The 16,046-nt window shown below is 36.4% G+C and overlaps 1 protein-coding gene and 1 long non-coding RNA gene across 5 annotated transcripts in view; one reads left to right on the top strand and one right to left on the bottom strand.

The window, feature by feature from the left end:
- LOC130858210 (cytochrome P450 20A1) overlaps positions 1-16,046 on the bottom strand; it is a 64,492-nt gene that overhangs the window by 10,506 nt on the left and 37,940 nt on the right. Inside the window, exons 11-13 of one of the 3 annotated variants that reach the window (XM_057744297.1) lie at positions 14,180-14,244; positions 13,098-13,158; positions 77-166 (exon numbers count right to left, since the gene is read on the bottom strand). In XM_057744297.1, coding sequence (XP_057600280.1) covers positions 161-166; positions 13,098-13,158; positions 14,180-14,244 — 132 coding nt within the window. In that variant the 3' untranslated portion in view covers positions 77-160. Of the gene's footprint in view, positions 1-76; positions 167-6,875; positions 7,665-13,097; positions 13,159-14,179; positions 14,245-16,046 lie in introns of those variants that run through there. The other 2 variants (XM_057744296.1, XM_057744298.1) reach the window with 2 other exon arrangements.
- The window catches only part of LOC130858211 (uncharacterized), a 33,548-nt gene continuing 28,242 nt past the window's right edge, over positions 10,741-16,046 (top strand). For both annotated transcript variants that reach the window (XR_009055016.1, XR_009055015.1), the window contains exon 1: positions 10,741-10,891. This is a non-coding gene — a long non-coding RNA (uncharacterized LOC130858211). The remainder of the gene's footprint in view (positions 10,892-16,046) is intronic.

Genomic DNA, 16,046 nt, shown 5'->3' on the forward strand with positions numbered 1-16,046 from the left:
ATCAACAGTGATAATCAAAATTATAAGTACAAAGTCTGGCATCTTTCCTTTCACTTTCCTTTCTCTATCATCTCACCTTAACTCTGGGCATTCCTGTGTGCCTGAGAATCCAAGCAAGGAGAAAGTTTTCATTACTGATTCATCGTCAAACCGCTCTGGATCAAACCTAAAAAGAATATTTGGGGCTGATCACAACAGAGCTCCACTGGCATGGTACGCATTTACACTACAAGAACACAGGTATGTAATGAAGTTTTTAAAAACTACCAAAGATAGAAATTGCGGTCACATTATATTTAAATTTGACCTTTTATGTTCCCAAACTATTGAACACGTTACGTCTCTTTTTGCTTACTTTATTATTCCTAAACAATAGATATAAAACACATTTCTCTAGAATCATCAAGGAATGAAACTGTAACATGCACTTACACCATTTATGAAATTTAAGGATAACTCATACAAAAGTCACATACTGAATGTTTACATTTAGAAGTATTCAAAATATGTTACATGAGACCATCGGATCAACATGCAAGGCATTTTACATTGCCTCTTTGGTTAAATTTTATTTCTTAAAATTGGAGAAACCAGACTTAAAATTATATTCATCAATTACATGAATAATAATATTAATAAGTGAGGGAAATGAAGAGGCTGAGAAGGATTTTTTATTGTGTAGAATTTTAGTCTGTAAAAAGTCACTGGGGAAATGGCTATATTAAACAAAAACAAATAACCCACCCACCAAGGAGTATAAAAATTCCCCTCAAAAACAAATGTTTTTAAAAGATCTAAACTCTACGAGGGAAAAAAAAAAAGAATTCTGCTTTCATTGTCTTTTTTAAAAAGTGTAAATTACCTTTTACTTTTGAAATATACTATATTTACATTACAGTCCATATAAAAACTATATCAAATTTAATCAGCTTTTCCTTTTGTAAACTATTTTGAAAACTGAGACCCTAAATGTTTACTCAAAGATATCTGTTTCCAAATTAAAAGAGAAGCAAACTTGATTTTTTTTTAAATCTATTTTTTAAATTTTTTATTTTATATTGGAGTAGAGGTGATTTACAAAGTTGTGTTCAAGTGTAAAGTGATTCAGTTATACATACACATATATCTATTTTCTCAGAATCCGTTCCCATATAGGTTATTACAGAGTATTGAGTGGAGTCCCTGTGCTGTACAGTAGATTCCTGTTGATTATCTATTTTATACATAGCAGTGTGTATATGTTAATCCCAACCTGCTAATTTATCCCTCCCCCCACCACCTTTCCCCTTTGGTAACCCTAAGTTTGTTTTCTAGGTCTGAGTCTGTCTGTTTTGTTAAAAAGTTCATTTGTATCACTCTTTTATATTCCACATATAAGTGATATCATATGATATTCATCTTTCTCTAACTTCACTTAATATGATAATCTCTAGGTCCATCTATGCTGCTGCAAATGGCAATATTTCATTCTTTTGTATGGTTGAGTAATATTCCACTGTATATATGTACCACATCTTCTTTATCCATTCCTCTGTCAAGGGATACTTGGGTTGCTTCCATGTTTTGGCTATTGTAAATAGTGCTACATGAACACTGGGGTGCATGTATCTTTTCAAATTATGGTTTCCTCTGGATATATGCCCAGGAGTGGGACTCTGGATCATATGGCAACTCGATTTCTAAGTTTTTAAGGAACCCCCATACTGTTCTTCATAGTGGGTGTACCAATTTACATTCCCATCAACAGTGTGGGAGGGTTCCTTTCTCTCCACACCCTCTCCAGCATTTATTGTTTGATGATGGCCATTCTGACTGGTGTGAGGTGATACCTCATTGTAGTAGTTTTGATTTGCATTTCTCTAATAATTAGCAATGTTGAGCATCTTTTCATGTGTTTTTTAGCCATCTTCACTAACAATGAAAGATCAGAAAGAGAAATTAAGGAAACAATCCCATTTACCACTGCATTAGAAAGAATAAAATACCTAGCAATAAACCACCTAAGGAGGCAAAAGACCTGTACTCTGAAAACTTATAGCTGATGAAAAAAACTGAAGATGACACAAACAGAACGATATACCATGATCTCAGATTGAAAGAATCAATATTGTTAAAATGACTATACTACACAAGGTAATCTACAGATTCAATGCAATCCCTATTAAATTACCAAAGACATTTTTTGCAGATCTAGAACAAAAAATCTTAAAATTTGTTTGGAAACACAAAAAGACCCCAAACAGCCAAAGCAATCTTGAGAAAGAAAAATGGAGCTGGAGGAATCAGGTGCCCTGATTCAGACTATATTACAAAGCTACAGTCATCAAAATAGTATGGTATTGGCACAAAAATAGAAATACACATCAATGCAACAGGACAGCCCAGAAATAAACCCATCCACCTATGGTCAATTAATCTGTGACAAAGGAGGCAAGAATATACAATGGAGAAGAGACAGTCTCTTGAAAAAGTGGCGCTGGGAAAACTGGACAGCGACAGTTAAAAGAATGAAATTAGAACCTTCTCTAACACTATACACAAAAATAAATTCAAAATGGATTAAAGACCTAAATGTAAGACCAGATACCATAAAACTCTCAGAGGAAAACATAGGTAGAACACTCCTTGACATAAATTGCAGTAATATCTTTTTGGCTCCACTTCCAAAGTAATGAAAATAAAAACAAAAACTAACAAATGGGACTTAAACTTAAAAGTTTTTGCACAGCAAAGGAAACCATAAAGAAAATGCAAAGACAACCCACAGAATGGGAGAAAATATCTGCAAATGAATCAACAGACAAAGGATTACTCTCCAAAATATATAAACAGCTCATGCAGCTCAATGTCAAAAAAACATACAACCCAATCAAAAAATGGGCAGAAGATCTAAATAGATATTTCTTCAAAGAAGATATACAGACGCCCAACTATTTTATTAAGTACCTCACAATTTTAAAGAATAAAAATAAAATAAAAATGAAAAATAAATAATCTCAAATACTGAAGATTAATCTAAAGGTTTTCAGCTTTATTGATTTCTAATTGACAAAACTGTAACATATTTAAAGTGTACAATATGATGATTTGATATGCATACACACCATGAAAGGATTCCCACCCTCAAGTCAATTAGCACAACCATCACAATACATATTGTTACCATTTTGTGTTTGTGTGATATGAATACTTAATTTCTACTCTCTTACCAAATTTCAAATATACAATATGGTATTATCAAGCATAATCACCATATCATACGTTAGCTCCTCAGACCTTTTTCATCTTATAACTGGAAGTTTGTACCCTTTTGTCAACTGCTCCCTATTCCTCACCCCTCATCACTCCAGCTCCTGGCAACAACCATTCTACTCTGTTTCTATGTTGGAAGTTTTTTTGTTTTTTCTGAGTCTATATAAGTGATACCATGCAGTATATGTCTTTGGCTGATTTCACTTACCATAATGCCCTCCAGGTTCATTCACGTTGTGCAAATAACAGGATTTCTCTCTTTTGTGAGGCTGAATATTCTACTGTATGTACATATACACTACATCTTCTTTATCCATTCACCCACAGACAGACACTTAGATTGCTTCCATGCTTGTAAATAATGCTACGATAAACATGGGAGTTCAGATCTCTCTTTAAGAAATCATTTTGTCTCCTTTGGATCTATACCCAGAAGTAGCACTGCTGGATCACATGGTAGTTCTACTTTTTTGTTGTTGTTAAATTTTATTTATTTATTTATTATTTTTTGGGAGGTACACCAAGTTCAATCATCTGTTTTTATACACATATCCCTGTATTCCCTCCCTCGAGTCCCCCCCACCCTCCTCGTCCCAGTCCTCTAAGGCATCTTCCATCCTCGAGTTGAGGTAGTTCTACTTTTAATTTCTTGAGAAATTCCATACTATTTTTCACAGTGGCTGCACCCATTTACATCCACACCAACAGTGTATAAGGGTTCTTTTCTTATCCATATCCTCTCCAACATTTGTTATCTCTTGTCTTTTTGATAACAGAGACATCCTAACAGGTGTGAGGTGATTTTCCATTGCAATTTTGATTTGTATTTATATGATAAGTGATATTAAGCACCTTTTCATGTACCTGTTTGACATTTGTATGTCGACTTTGAAAAAAAAAAAAAGGTCTATTCAGGTCCTTTGCCCATTTTTTTTTTTTTTTCTTTTGGCTGCACTGCATGACCTGTAGGATCTTAGTTCCCGGACCAGGGATTGAACCCACACCCTTGGCAGTGAAAGTGCAGAGTCCTAACCACTGGACCACCAGGGAATTCCCCTTTTGCCCATTTTTTAATTGGGTTATTTCTCTTTTGCTATTGAGTTGTAGGAGTTCCTTATACATTTTGGATATTAACTCTGTATTAGATATGTGGTTTGCAAATGTTTTCTCCCATTCCACAGGCTGCCATTTCATTTAGTCGGTGGTTTCCTTTGTTCTGAGAACCTCTTTAGTTTGACATAGTTCCATTTGTTTAGTTTGATTTTTGTTGCCTTTGCTTTTGGTGATAAATCCAAAAAAGTCATTACCAAGACTTATGTGAAGGATCTTACCACTATGTTTTCTCCTAAGAGTTTTAGGGTTTCAGGTCTACATTCAAGTCTTACTCCATTTTGCATCGATTTCTTTGCATGGTGTAAGAAAGGGATCCAGTTTCATTCTTTTGCATGTGGATATCCAGTTTTCCAAGCATCATTTATTGAAGAGACTATCGTTTCTGCATTGCATATTCTTGCCTCCTTTGTTGGGAATTAGTTGACAACATATGCATGGGTTTATTTCTGGGCTCTCCATCTATGTATCTATGTTCTTCTGATCTGCATCTCTGTTTTATGCCAGTACCATGTTGTTTTGGTTACTATAGCTTTGTAATAATAGTTTGAAATCAGGAAGTGTTACGCCTCCAGCTTTGTTCTTCTTTCTCAAGACTGCTTTGGCTAGTCTGGGTCTTTAGTGGTTCCAGGAATTTAAGGATTGTTTATTCTATTTCTATAAAAAGTTACACTGGGATTTGGACAGGGACTGTGCTGAATCTGTAAAATGCTTTGTCTAGTAGGGACATTTTAACAGTATTAATTCTTCCAATCCGTGAACATATATTATCTTTCCATTTATTTGAGTCTTCTTCAATTACTTTCATCCATATTTTAGTTTTCAGAGCACAGATCTTTCACTGACTTGACTGAATTTAATCCTAAGTATTTTACTATTTTTGATGCCATCGTAAACGGGACTGTGTTCTTTCTACTAATTTGTTGTCAGAGTATAGAAGTGCAACTGACTTTTTTATATTGGTTTTGAATCATGAAACTTTACTGAATTCATTTATTAATTTAACAGTTTTTGGTGGAATCTTTAGGGTTTCCTATGCATGGATATCATCTCATCTGCAAGTAAAGGCAATTTTACTTCTGCCTTTCTGATTTTATTTCTTTTTCTTTCCTAACTGCTCTGGCTAGGTCTTCTAATACCATGTTGAATGAAAGTGGTGAGAGTGGGTATCCTTGTCTTGTTCCTGATCTTAGAGGAAGAGCTTTCATCATTTCACCCTTGACTATGCTATTAGCTACAGGCTTGTCATATATGGCCTCTATTATGTTGAAGCACATTCTTTCTATACCTAATTTGTTGAGTTTTTATCAAGAAAGGATATTTAATTTTGACAAAAGCTTTTTCTGCATCTATTGAGATGATCATACAATTTTTATATCTCACTGATTGATCTGCATATGTTGAGCCATCCATCCTAGATTTATCCCAGGAGTAAAACCCATTTAATTATGGTGTATAATCCTTTTAACGTACTATTGAATTTGATTTGCTAATATTTTGTTGAGATTTTTTCCTTATATGTTCACTAGGGATATTGGCTAATAGTTTTGTGTAGTGTCCTTTTCTGGCTTTCATCAAGGGTAATACTGGCCTTATGAGTTTGGAAATGTTCCCTTCTTTTCTATTTTTAGGAGCAGTTTAAAAAGGACTGGAATTAATTCTTCTGGAAGTGTTTAGTAGAATTTACGAAGGAAGCATTTTGGTCTTGGACTTTCTTTGTTGAGAGGTTTTTGATTACTGACTCAATCTGCTTACTAATAATTGGTCTGTTGAGATTTTCTATTTTTTCATGATTCAGTCTTCTTGGTAGGTTTTATGTTTCTATGAATACACCTACTTCTTCTAGGTTATCTAATTTGTTGAAATATAATTATTCATAGTAATTTCTTATGATCCTTAGTATTTGTTATCAGTTGTAATATCTCCTGATAATTATCATTTATAATTTTATTTGAACATTCCCTCATTTTCTTATTAAATTAGCTAAATATTTGTCAATTTTGTTTACCCTTTCAAAAAAAAGCACAGTTTCACTGATAATTCTATTGTCTTTCTAGTCTCTATTCCATTTCTACTCTGATCTTTACTTTCTTTCTTGTATTAATTTTGGGCTTTGTTCTTTTCTTTTCCCCCTACTTCCTTGAGGTGTAAAGTCAGGCTGTTTATTAGGTATTTTTCTTTTTTCTTAATGTAGGTGTTTATTGCTATAATCTTCCCTCTTAGAATGGCTTTTGCTACATCCCGTAAGTCTTGGTCTACCATGTTTTTATCTTCATTTATCTCAAGATATTTTCTGATTTCCCTTTTGATTTCTTCTTTGACCCACTGGTTATTCAGTAGCTTACTGTTTAATCTCCGTATTTTTTTTATCGAACAAAAAACTCAGTTACTCAATTTTGAAACGTTTAATCAAAAAAGAATCTGGCATTTTAAAAGTTAGGCTTACAAACTTGACACATTCTTTTTTTTTTAATGTGATTTTTATTTATTAATAAGCATAATTACAGTTAGGATTCTGAAGGTGAGGAATCAGAGCACTTGAGAATGGAAGAGTGGGGAAGGCAGGTATCCCTTGCTTCGGGCTTACTGTTGGATCCCATCTGATATATTATACGTCCACCACAGATGCCTTAGCATTTCCATTCTCCATGGGGTGGAATCAAAGGAAACTTGGGGCAAAGAAACTCTCTCTCCTCTACATATTTCTCTATGTTATGAGGACCTAAAGAAACAGTCTTCTGGCTAGCCAAAGGGGACACTGATGGAAGGATTTGGGACCTCTTAGAACAAGGGCAGGAACACACAGCTGGGTGTCGGTCAGCAACAGGGATGCTGACACATTCTTAATATTAGCAATTTATCTATTTGTATACTAAGAAAATGACGTCTATGAAGACATCAACAAGGTATTTAAGAGGTCATTATAAACTACAATGCCTTGCAAATAAGTATCCTTTTTTTTTTTTAAATATATTTATTTTATTTATTTATTGGCTGCATTGGGTCTTTGTTGCTGCACACGGGCTTTCTCTAGTTGCTGCGAGTTGGGGCTACTCTTCATTGTGGTGCACAGGCTCCTCATTGTAGTGGCTTCTCTTGTGGTGGAGCACAGGCCCTAGGCGCGTGGGCTTCAATAGTTGTGGTACATGGGCTCAGTAGTTGTGGCTCACAGGCTCTAGAGCACAGGCTCAATAGTTGTGGCACACGGGCTTAGTTGCTCCATGGCATGTGGAATCTTCCCAGGGCAGGGCTCGAACCCGTGTCCCCTGCATTGTCAGGCAGATTCTTTACCACTGCGCCACCTAGGAAGTCCAAGTATCCATTTTAACTGTAGCAAGCCACTGTAAGCAAATTTAACTACAAAAAAATATTAGTTAAATGCAGTTCTTTGGAAATATGCATTATACTTACAGCTGTTTTTCAGTGAGATTCTTACTGGTTTTTTTCTCCCCCTTGTAGTCAGAAAAATACTTGATATGATTTCAAACTCCTTAAAGTTATTAAGATTTGTTTTGTGGCCTAACATATGATATATCCTGTAGAATGTTCCATGTGCACATGAGAAGAATGCGTATTCTGCTGCTGTTGCATAGGATGTTCTAAAAGTGTCTGTTAGTTCCATCTGGACTATGTATAGTTTAAGTCCAGTGTTTCCTTATTGCCTTTCTGTCTAGATGATCTATCCACTGTTGAAAGTGGGTACTGAAGTCCTTTACTATTATTTTATTGCTATTTCTCCATTCAGATCTATTAATATTTGCTTTATTATATATTTAGGTGCTCCAAAGTTGGGTGCATAAATATGTACAAATGTTATATTCTCTTGATGAACTGACCCCTTTACCCTTTATCATTATACAATGATCTTCTTTGTCTCTTGTTACAGTTTTTGGCTTAATATCTATTTTGTCTGATGTAAGTATAGCTAGCCTAGCTTTATTTTGGTTTACATATGCACAGAATAACTTTTTCCATCCCTTCACTTTCAATATGTGTGTCCTTATAGCTGAAATGACTCTCTTATAGGCAGCATATAGTTGGGTCTTGTTATTTTATCCATTTAGTCACTCTATGTATTTTGATGGGAAAATTTTAGTCCACTTATGTTTAAAGAAATTATTAATAGGTATGGATATACTAATGCCATTTAGTGAATTGTTTCCCAGCAGTTTTGTAATTCCTTTGTCCCTTTCTTCCTTTGTGATTTCATGATTTTCTACAGTGGGATGCTTTGAGTCCTTTCTCTTCATACATTTTATGTTGCTTTGTGGTTATGAGGATGATTACATAAAACATAGTTATAACTGTCTATTTTAATCTGATAACAACTTAATTTCAAATGCATTAAAAAGCTCTACATTTTCACAGTTCCCCTAACATTTTATGTTTCTAATGTCACGTTTTGTATCTTTTTATACTGTATATCATTAACAAATTATTGCAGTTTTAGTTGTTTTTAACACTTGCCTTTTAATCTTTATACTATACTTATGAGTGATTTATCCACCAGCATTACACTATTAGAGTATTCATAATAACTGTATTTACCTTTACCAATTAATTTTATACTTTTATATGTTTTCATGTTACTAATTAGCATCCTTTCATTTGAGCTTGAATAACTCCCTTTAACATTTCAGGTTTTATTTGTCTAGGAAACTCTTTATCGCTCCTTCAGTTCTGAAGGACAATTTTGCCAGGTAGTGTATTCTTTTTTTTTTTCCTTTTTTAATGTGTTTGTTTGTTTGTTTGTTTGCTTATTGGCTGTGCTGGATCTTCATTGCTGCATGCAGACTTTCTCTAGTTGCGGCAAGTGGGGGCTACTCTTCACTGCGGAGCACAGGCTCTACATGCGTGGGCTTCAGTAGTTGTGGCACGTGGGCTCAACAGTCGTGGCTCATGGGCTCTAGAGTGCAGGCTCAGTAGTTGTGGAGCACAAGCTTAGTTGCTCCGTGGTATGTGGGATCCTCTTGGACCAGGGATCGAACCCATGTCCCCTGCATCAGCAGGCCGATTCTCAACTGCTGCATCACCAGGGAAGTCCCAGGAAGTGTATTCTTGATTGGCAATTTTTTTTTCCTTTCACCACTTTCAATACATCAGCCCACTCCCTTCTGGCCTGCAAGGTTTCTGTTGAAAAAATCTGCTGAGCATCTTCCATGGGTTCCCGTGTATATAACATGTTGCTTTTTTCTCTTGCTTCTTTTAAAATCCCCTCTTTGTTTGTAACTTATGACAATTTAATCGTGATATGTGTCAGTGTGTGTCTCTTTTGATCCATCTCTTTTGGTACTCTTCAGGCTGCCTGGATCTGGATGTCTCTTTCTTTTCCCAGGTAGGGAAGTTTTCAGCCATTATTCCTTGAATATGCTTTCTTTGTCCCTTTCACTTTCTCTTCTCTTTCTTGGACATCTATAATGCGCATGTTGACTACATGATGAGATCCCATAAGTCCCTTAAGCTATCTTCACTCTTTTTCGTTTTTTTCTTTTTGCTCCTCTGAGCAAATAAATTCCACTGCCCTGTCTGAAAATCTGCTGATCCTTTCTTCAGCTTCATCTAATCTGCTGTTGAACCCCCGTAATGAATTTTTCAATTTAGTTACTGTATTCTTAAACTCTGTGATTTCTGTTTGGTACATTTTTATACTTTCTACCTTTTCAATGAAATTCTCACTTTGTTCACACATCGCTCTCCTGACCTTCGTGAGCATCTTTATGACCATTATATTGAATTCTTTATTAGGTTTATCACTTATCTCCATTTCATTAAGATCAGTTTTTAGAAATTTATCTTGCTCTTTTGTTTGAAACATATTCCCCTGTTTCTACATTTTCTATACCTCCTTGTGTTGGTTTCTTCACATTAGATAAAACAGTTTGCTATTTTATAATACACTGTGAAAACTTTGAGAAAATGTCATTACTGGGCACCTTGGAACTGAGCACTCATACAAGACAGAACATCTGTCAGCAGATCTCAGGAAACTGCAAGCAAAGATTTTTCTCAGGCTTAAGGTTCATAGTCCTGATACCCCTCCTCATTAGGCATTTCATAAGACTCATTGTCAGGGTCCATGGACCTATCTTCTAGAATTCCTTCCTGGGGAGGGGGGGCTTCTTATTCACTTGGGCTAATATGAAGGTGTCAGCAGGGCTGCACTTCTTTCTGGAGGTTCTAGAGTAGAAATCATTTCCTCGGCATATGCTTCTTTTGGCATATGGCTTTTCATGGAGAGCCAGCAATGGCTGTTCCCCTCTTTCTCAAGTGTCAACACTTCACAGCAGACTATTTTACCTAATAAAATAGACTGCTGTTGCAGTCTTGTGTAGGAGATGAAGCTCATTAATTAGCTCAGCCTGAGTTCCTGGTTGCCTCCTAAACCTTTGTGATTGTCCAACCTGCTGCCTTTGTTCACAGTTGCTCCCAATAGTTAAGGGTATGTCAAGACCTGTCGGTGTCCAAAAGGAAAGGACCACAGTCAGCACCTATATGCAGGCTGATTAAAAGATGGACTGCCGGGCAGCAGGTAAGAAAGAATGCAGTCAAACTCCTTCCAAGGAGAAACTGGGAGACAGACGTTTTTGTCTGTTCCTTCTGTGCTGAGCCTGGGTGTATAGCCACAGGGGGTGTTCCTGTACCCATTTAAAAACTGTTTGCTTGCTATAATCTTATGGGACTTGTAAATGCAAGTCCCATTAGCTATCACAGCTTGCAGATGGGGGCCTGTCCCTCAGGTGGCAGATGTAAAACCTGGACTGCTAGATGCGTGGACAAGCTCCTTCCTGTGAGATACTTGCAAGCTGGATTTACTGTTGGAGCAAAGTTGGGGAAGAAGGTGGGGAAAGTACCCATCAGCTATTTTGGGGTCAAGGAAGATCACAGTCAGCACCTAGATAGTGGTAATTAGAAGCCAGACCCTCAGCCAACAGCTTGTAAGGTATGTAGTCAAACTTCTTCCAGAGAAGCCCTTCCAGATGGGCATTTTTGTCGGCTCCCTCTGCACTGAAACCTGGGGGCTAACCACAGCAAGTATTGCCATGCCCATTAGCATGATTCTTTGTTTGCTACAGTCCTGTGGGACTTAACAAATGCAAAACGTGCTGGTTATCAGAGCTAGGAGATTTGGGGCATACCCCTCCCTCGGATGGCAGCCATAAACGTTGGGACACTAGATGTGTGTACAAAGGAGATGCTAGTGATTTGGTTTTATTGTTGGAGTGAACCAGAAGAAGGTTGGGGGTGTGTCCATTGACTCTCCCAGGCTCTGGGAAGGATCACAACCAGTATAACTAGATGCATGTGAATTAGAAGCTGGATCTTCAGGCAGCAGACTGTAAAGTATGCAGTCAACCTCCTTCAGAGAGAGACTGGGAGACAGGCATTCTTGCCTGTTCCCTCTATGCAGAGCCCTATGAGGACAGCCATGGCGAATGCTTATGTTCCCACTATGCTCCCACTAAGAACTGCTGCTGTGTTTGCCACAGTCCTGTGAGACACATGAATGCAAGCCCCGATGGCTTTCTAAGGTAGATGCTTTGGGAGCCCATTCCTCAGGTGGGAGTCTTTAAAGCTGGGGCACTAAATGTGTGGTCCAAAGCCTTCAATCTTCAGGGAGAAGCTGGGACTTGGGGGTTGCCTCCTGACTGTATGGCACTGTGGTAGGGGTGGGGTTTATGGCAAGAACGTTTTTCAGCCTTTTCTACCTGTTTCAATGTGGGTATTTTCTCATTTGCTCAATGCGTAGGAGTCACTCAGCTAGCTCCTGGATTTTTCTCAGAGGGAACTGCTCCATGTGTAGCTCTACATTCAGTGCATGTGTAAGGAAGGAAATTCAGGAGCCTACTATGTCCATTTGGCCCCAGTCCATACTGAGGGTTTTAATGTCCATCTTGGTCCCAGTTCATACTGAGGGTTTTAATGTCCATCTTGGTCCCAGTCCATACTGAGGGTTTTAATGTTTGTCTTCATTCTTTTCAGTTGATAATTCTATTTTAGTCTGGTTTTTTAAAGTAGATAATATTTCATTATTTGGTATACAGCAACATCTACATTACTATCCATATAAATCATAGAATTTAACCCAGGGTTTCTTCCTCTGAGATACTGCCAATACAGTAAGAGTCATAATGCAGTTCTATGCATTTATTTCTGTAAATAAATCATATCTAGACACTCTTCTATAGCGAGAATAAGGTAATGTCAGCTACTCACTAAAAAAGGAAACTTATAAAAACCACAATGAAATATCACCACATACTTATTAGAACAATTAAAATAAAAAATAGTGACAACAGTTAATGCTATTGAGGCTGCAGAGAAGCTGAATCTCTCAAACACTGCTGCTGAGAATTTGTGAAAAATAGCCTGGCAGTTTCTTGCAAAATTAAATATGCACTAACCATATAACCCAGCAATCATACTCTTGGGCATTTATCCTAAGAAATGAAACCCTATGTTCACACAAAACTTGGCCACAAGTGTTCATAACAGCTTTCATAAAAGCAAAATACTAGAAACAAACTAAATGTCCTTCAGTGGGCTGAAGTTGAGCAAACTCTGCACATCCATATGACAGAATACTACTCAGCCATAAAAAGAGATGCAACATCCTTTGTTGACCTCAAGAGCATTGAATCTAGTGAAAAAAGTCAATCTCTTTATCTTCCTCTGTGTGACTATTATATTTAAACTGTAATTAATGAATTGTCTCTATGGGGCTCAGTCCTACGTACATTTTTGCTACTGTCATTTAGTCTCTCAAGGATCATCCCAAGGTGCTGACACAAATGGTTCCTAAAAAAGATTTCCACACTTTAGCATATATTCTTTTCAGTATTTTCAATCTGTAACCTAGATTCTCTGAGTGTTGTGAGGATAGGAATAGTGTCAAAAGTTCCAGCAAAGTTCTCATGCTTTCGTATTACACCTAACGTTTATCAAAAACTTGGCATTTTTCCACATGAGAATTTTTTTAAGGTTTTAAAATTTGAAATTTTAATTTTTTATAACTATAAGCATATATACATATTTTTACCAATGTATAGCTTTAATTTTTCTACAAAAGCTCCTTGGAATATAAAATTTACTTAATTTTTACAGCAGATTTTGAAGGACTGCTATTTAAATTATTAATAGATTCCCCTTTAATATCATTGTAATACTAAAAACTAAAGTGACAGGAACATTCAAAATTACCCATCCTTATACTCCAGAAGTACGTTTTATCTTACTACTTTAGTCATTCCATCAACTCTGCCCCCTGAATCTCAAAGCTATTAGCCCCAATCAACTCAATATATAACCTTCTTCCAGGGCAATAAATCTTAACCCATTTCTTTAAAGCACATTTACCAGATGCCTACCTCGGAAGCAAACAGTATCAGCTCTGTTCTTCACCTTTCCCCTACCTTGCCATTCTCACACCTAACAATATACACACAACTTCTATTTTCTGCATTCAACTAAAGAGCTTAGTAATGGAAACCAAAAGAAGGAATACAAAGAAACTGTATAAGCAATACCCACTTACCAATAAAAGAACTCCAAAATACCACTAAAATTAAAGAATAATTGTAGAGATTAAGTAATGAAGCAGATCTTAGGATAGAAGTGGTAATAGGAGAGACAGAGTAGCAGACAGCAAGTTCATGAAAGAAAAAGCAGTGAGCAGAAGATATACAGGGAAGGCAGTGGCTTTCTTTTGTTGTATCATTTGTTACATATTAAATTTTATCCTCAAAACTTAGTAAAGCAACATAAAACATGCAAACATATAAAAATCAATAACTCAAAGACAATGACAGAAATTTCATACTTGTAAGGTGATGGCCAAGTACTGGGATCCTGAAGTACCACTCCAAGGGCATAAACGACAAGGGTCTGCAAAAAAAATTACTTTAGTTATCTAAGGTCTAACAGAGACAAAATGGCTCCCATGAAGCCAACTTATCTAAATGCTCTTTTAATATAGATAATGAATACAAAATAAAAATATAAAAAAATAGAAGAAAACACAGGCCATTATTTTGGTGATCTCATAGTGGGAAAGATGAGCATGTCACAAAATATCAAGACATAAAAGAATAACACACTTCACTATATGAAAATTTAAAACCTGCATCCAATAAAAACAAAACAAAACAAACCACATCACAGAAAGAGTAGAAGGTAAATAATGGACAGGAAAAAGATATTTGCCATATAACTGACAGAACTAACATATATAGTATACAAAAAGACATAAACTCACTAGAAAGAAGATAATTCACAAAAGAAAAACTATTAATATATGTATGAAAAGCTGTTCAATCTCTCCAATGATCAGGGGAAAGCAAAGTAAAATTATGAGACAAGTTTTCATATAAGATTCACAAAATACATAAAAGATTCATAAATCCAGAGGTGGTAACAATATGGAGAGGAAATGCATTCTCATACACTGTTGCTCAAAATATAAACTGCCTTTTAGAGGGCAATTTAAATTTTACACGCATGCAGTTTGGCCCAAAAACTCCTTTTCTAAAGCTCTACCCAATACCAGCGCTCCCCAGGTGGCGCAGTGGTTAGGAGTCTGCCTGCCAATGCAGGGGACACAGGCTTGATCCCCTGGGCCGGGAAGATCCCACATGCCACAGAGCAAACTAAGCCCATGCGCCACAACTACTGAGCCTGTGCTCTAGAGCCCGCAAGCCACAACTACTGAGCCCATATGCCACAACTACTGAAGCCTGTGCGCCTAGAGCCTGTGCTCCACAAGAGAAGACCGCACACTGAAACGAAGAGTAGCCCCCACTCGCCACAACCAAAGAAAGCCCATGTAGCAACGAAGACCCAATGCAGCAAGTAAATAAGTAAATAAAATTAATAAAAAATAAAAAATAAAGCTCTACCCAATACAAGTATACAATTTGCAATAATGAAAAAAATTAATGTCAATCTAAATTTCCATCAATGGGGACCACTTAAATAAATTATGGTACATTCATACAATGCAATACTATGCATCCATTAAAAAATAACGAGTTGGGGACTTCTCTGGTGGTCCAGTTGTTAAGACTCCACACTCCCAATGCGGGGGGCCCAGGTTCAATCCCTGGTCAGGGAACTAGATCCCACATGCTGCAACTAAGAGCCCACATGTCGCAAGGAAAGATCCCGCATGCTGCAACTGAAGATCCTGCCTGCCGCAAGGAAGATCCTGCACACAGCAACAAAGATCCCGCATGCCACTACTAAGACCTGGCACAGCCAAATAAATAAATAAATATTTTTAAAAAATGAGTCAGATCCATTGTAAGTACCAGATGTATTAATTGCCATGGTACACTCAATAAAAGAAGAAAATTAAAGAACAATATATAAAGAGTACTCTTTCACGTGTAACTTTGGTTTTTAAAATACGTACATATATATGTATATACACAAAGAGTAATACACATAACACAGGAAAAAACCTACAAAAGACACACTAAACTATTCACAGTAGTACCTGTGGAGAAAGGAGACTTTCTTTTATATTGTCTGAACTTTAAAACAAGCATATATTATTTTGTCATTTAAAATAATTGTCTTCGATTTAACAATAGGTAGCATGTATTGGACACTTTAAATAATAAAACTTAAAAATACACACTTAACAGAGTTGAAAAGAATAACTGAATGGATTAAGTATACCAAATGTT

This window comes from Hippopotamus amphibius, chromosome 8 (assembly GCF_030028045.1).
Source record: "Hippopotamus amphibius kiboko isolate mHipAmp2 chromosome 8, mHipAmp2.hap2, whole genome shotgun sequence".
Classification (NCBI taxonomy): domain Eukaryota; kingdom Metazoa; phylum Chordata; class Mammalia; order Artiodactyla; family Hippopotamidae; genus Hippopotamus; species Hippopotamus amphibius.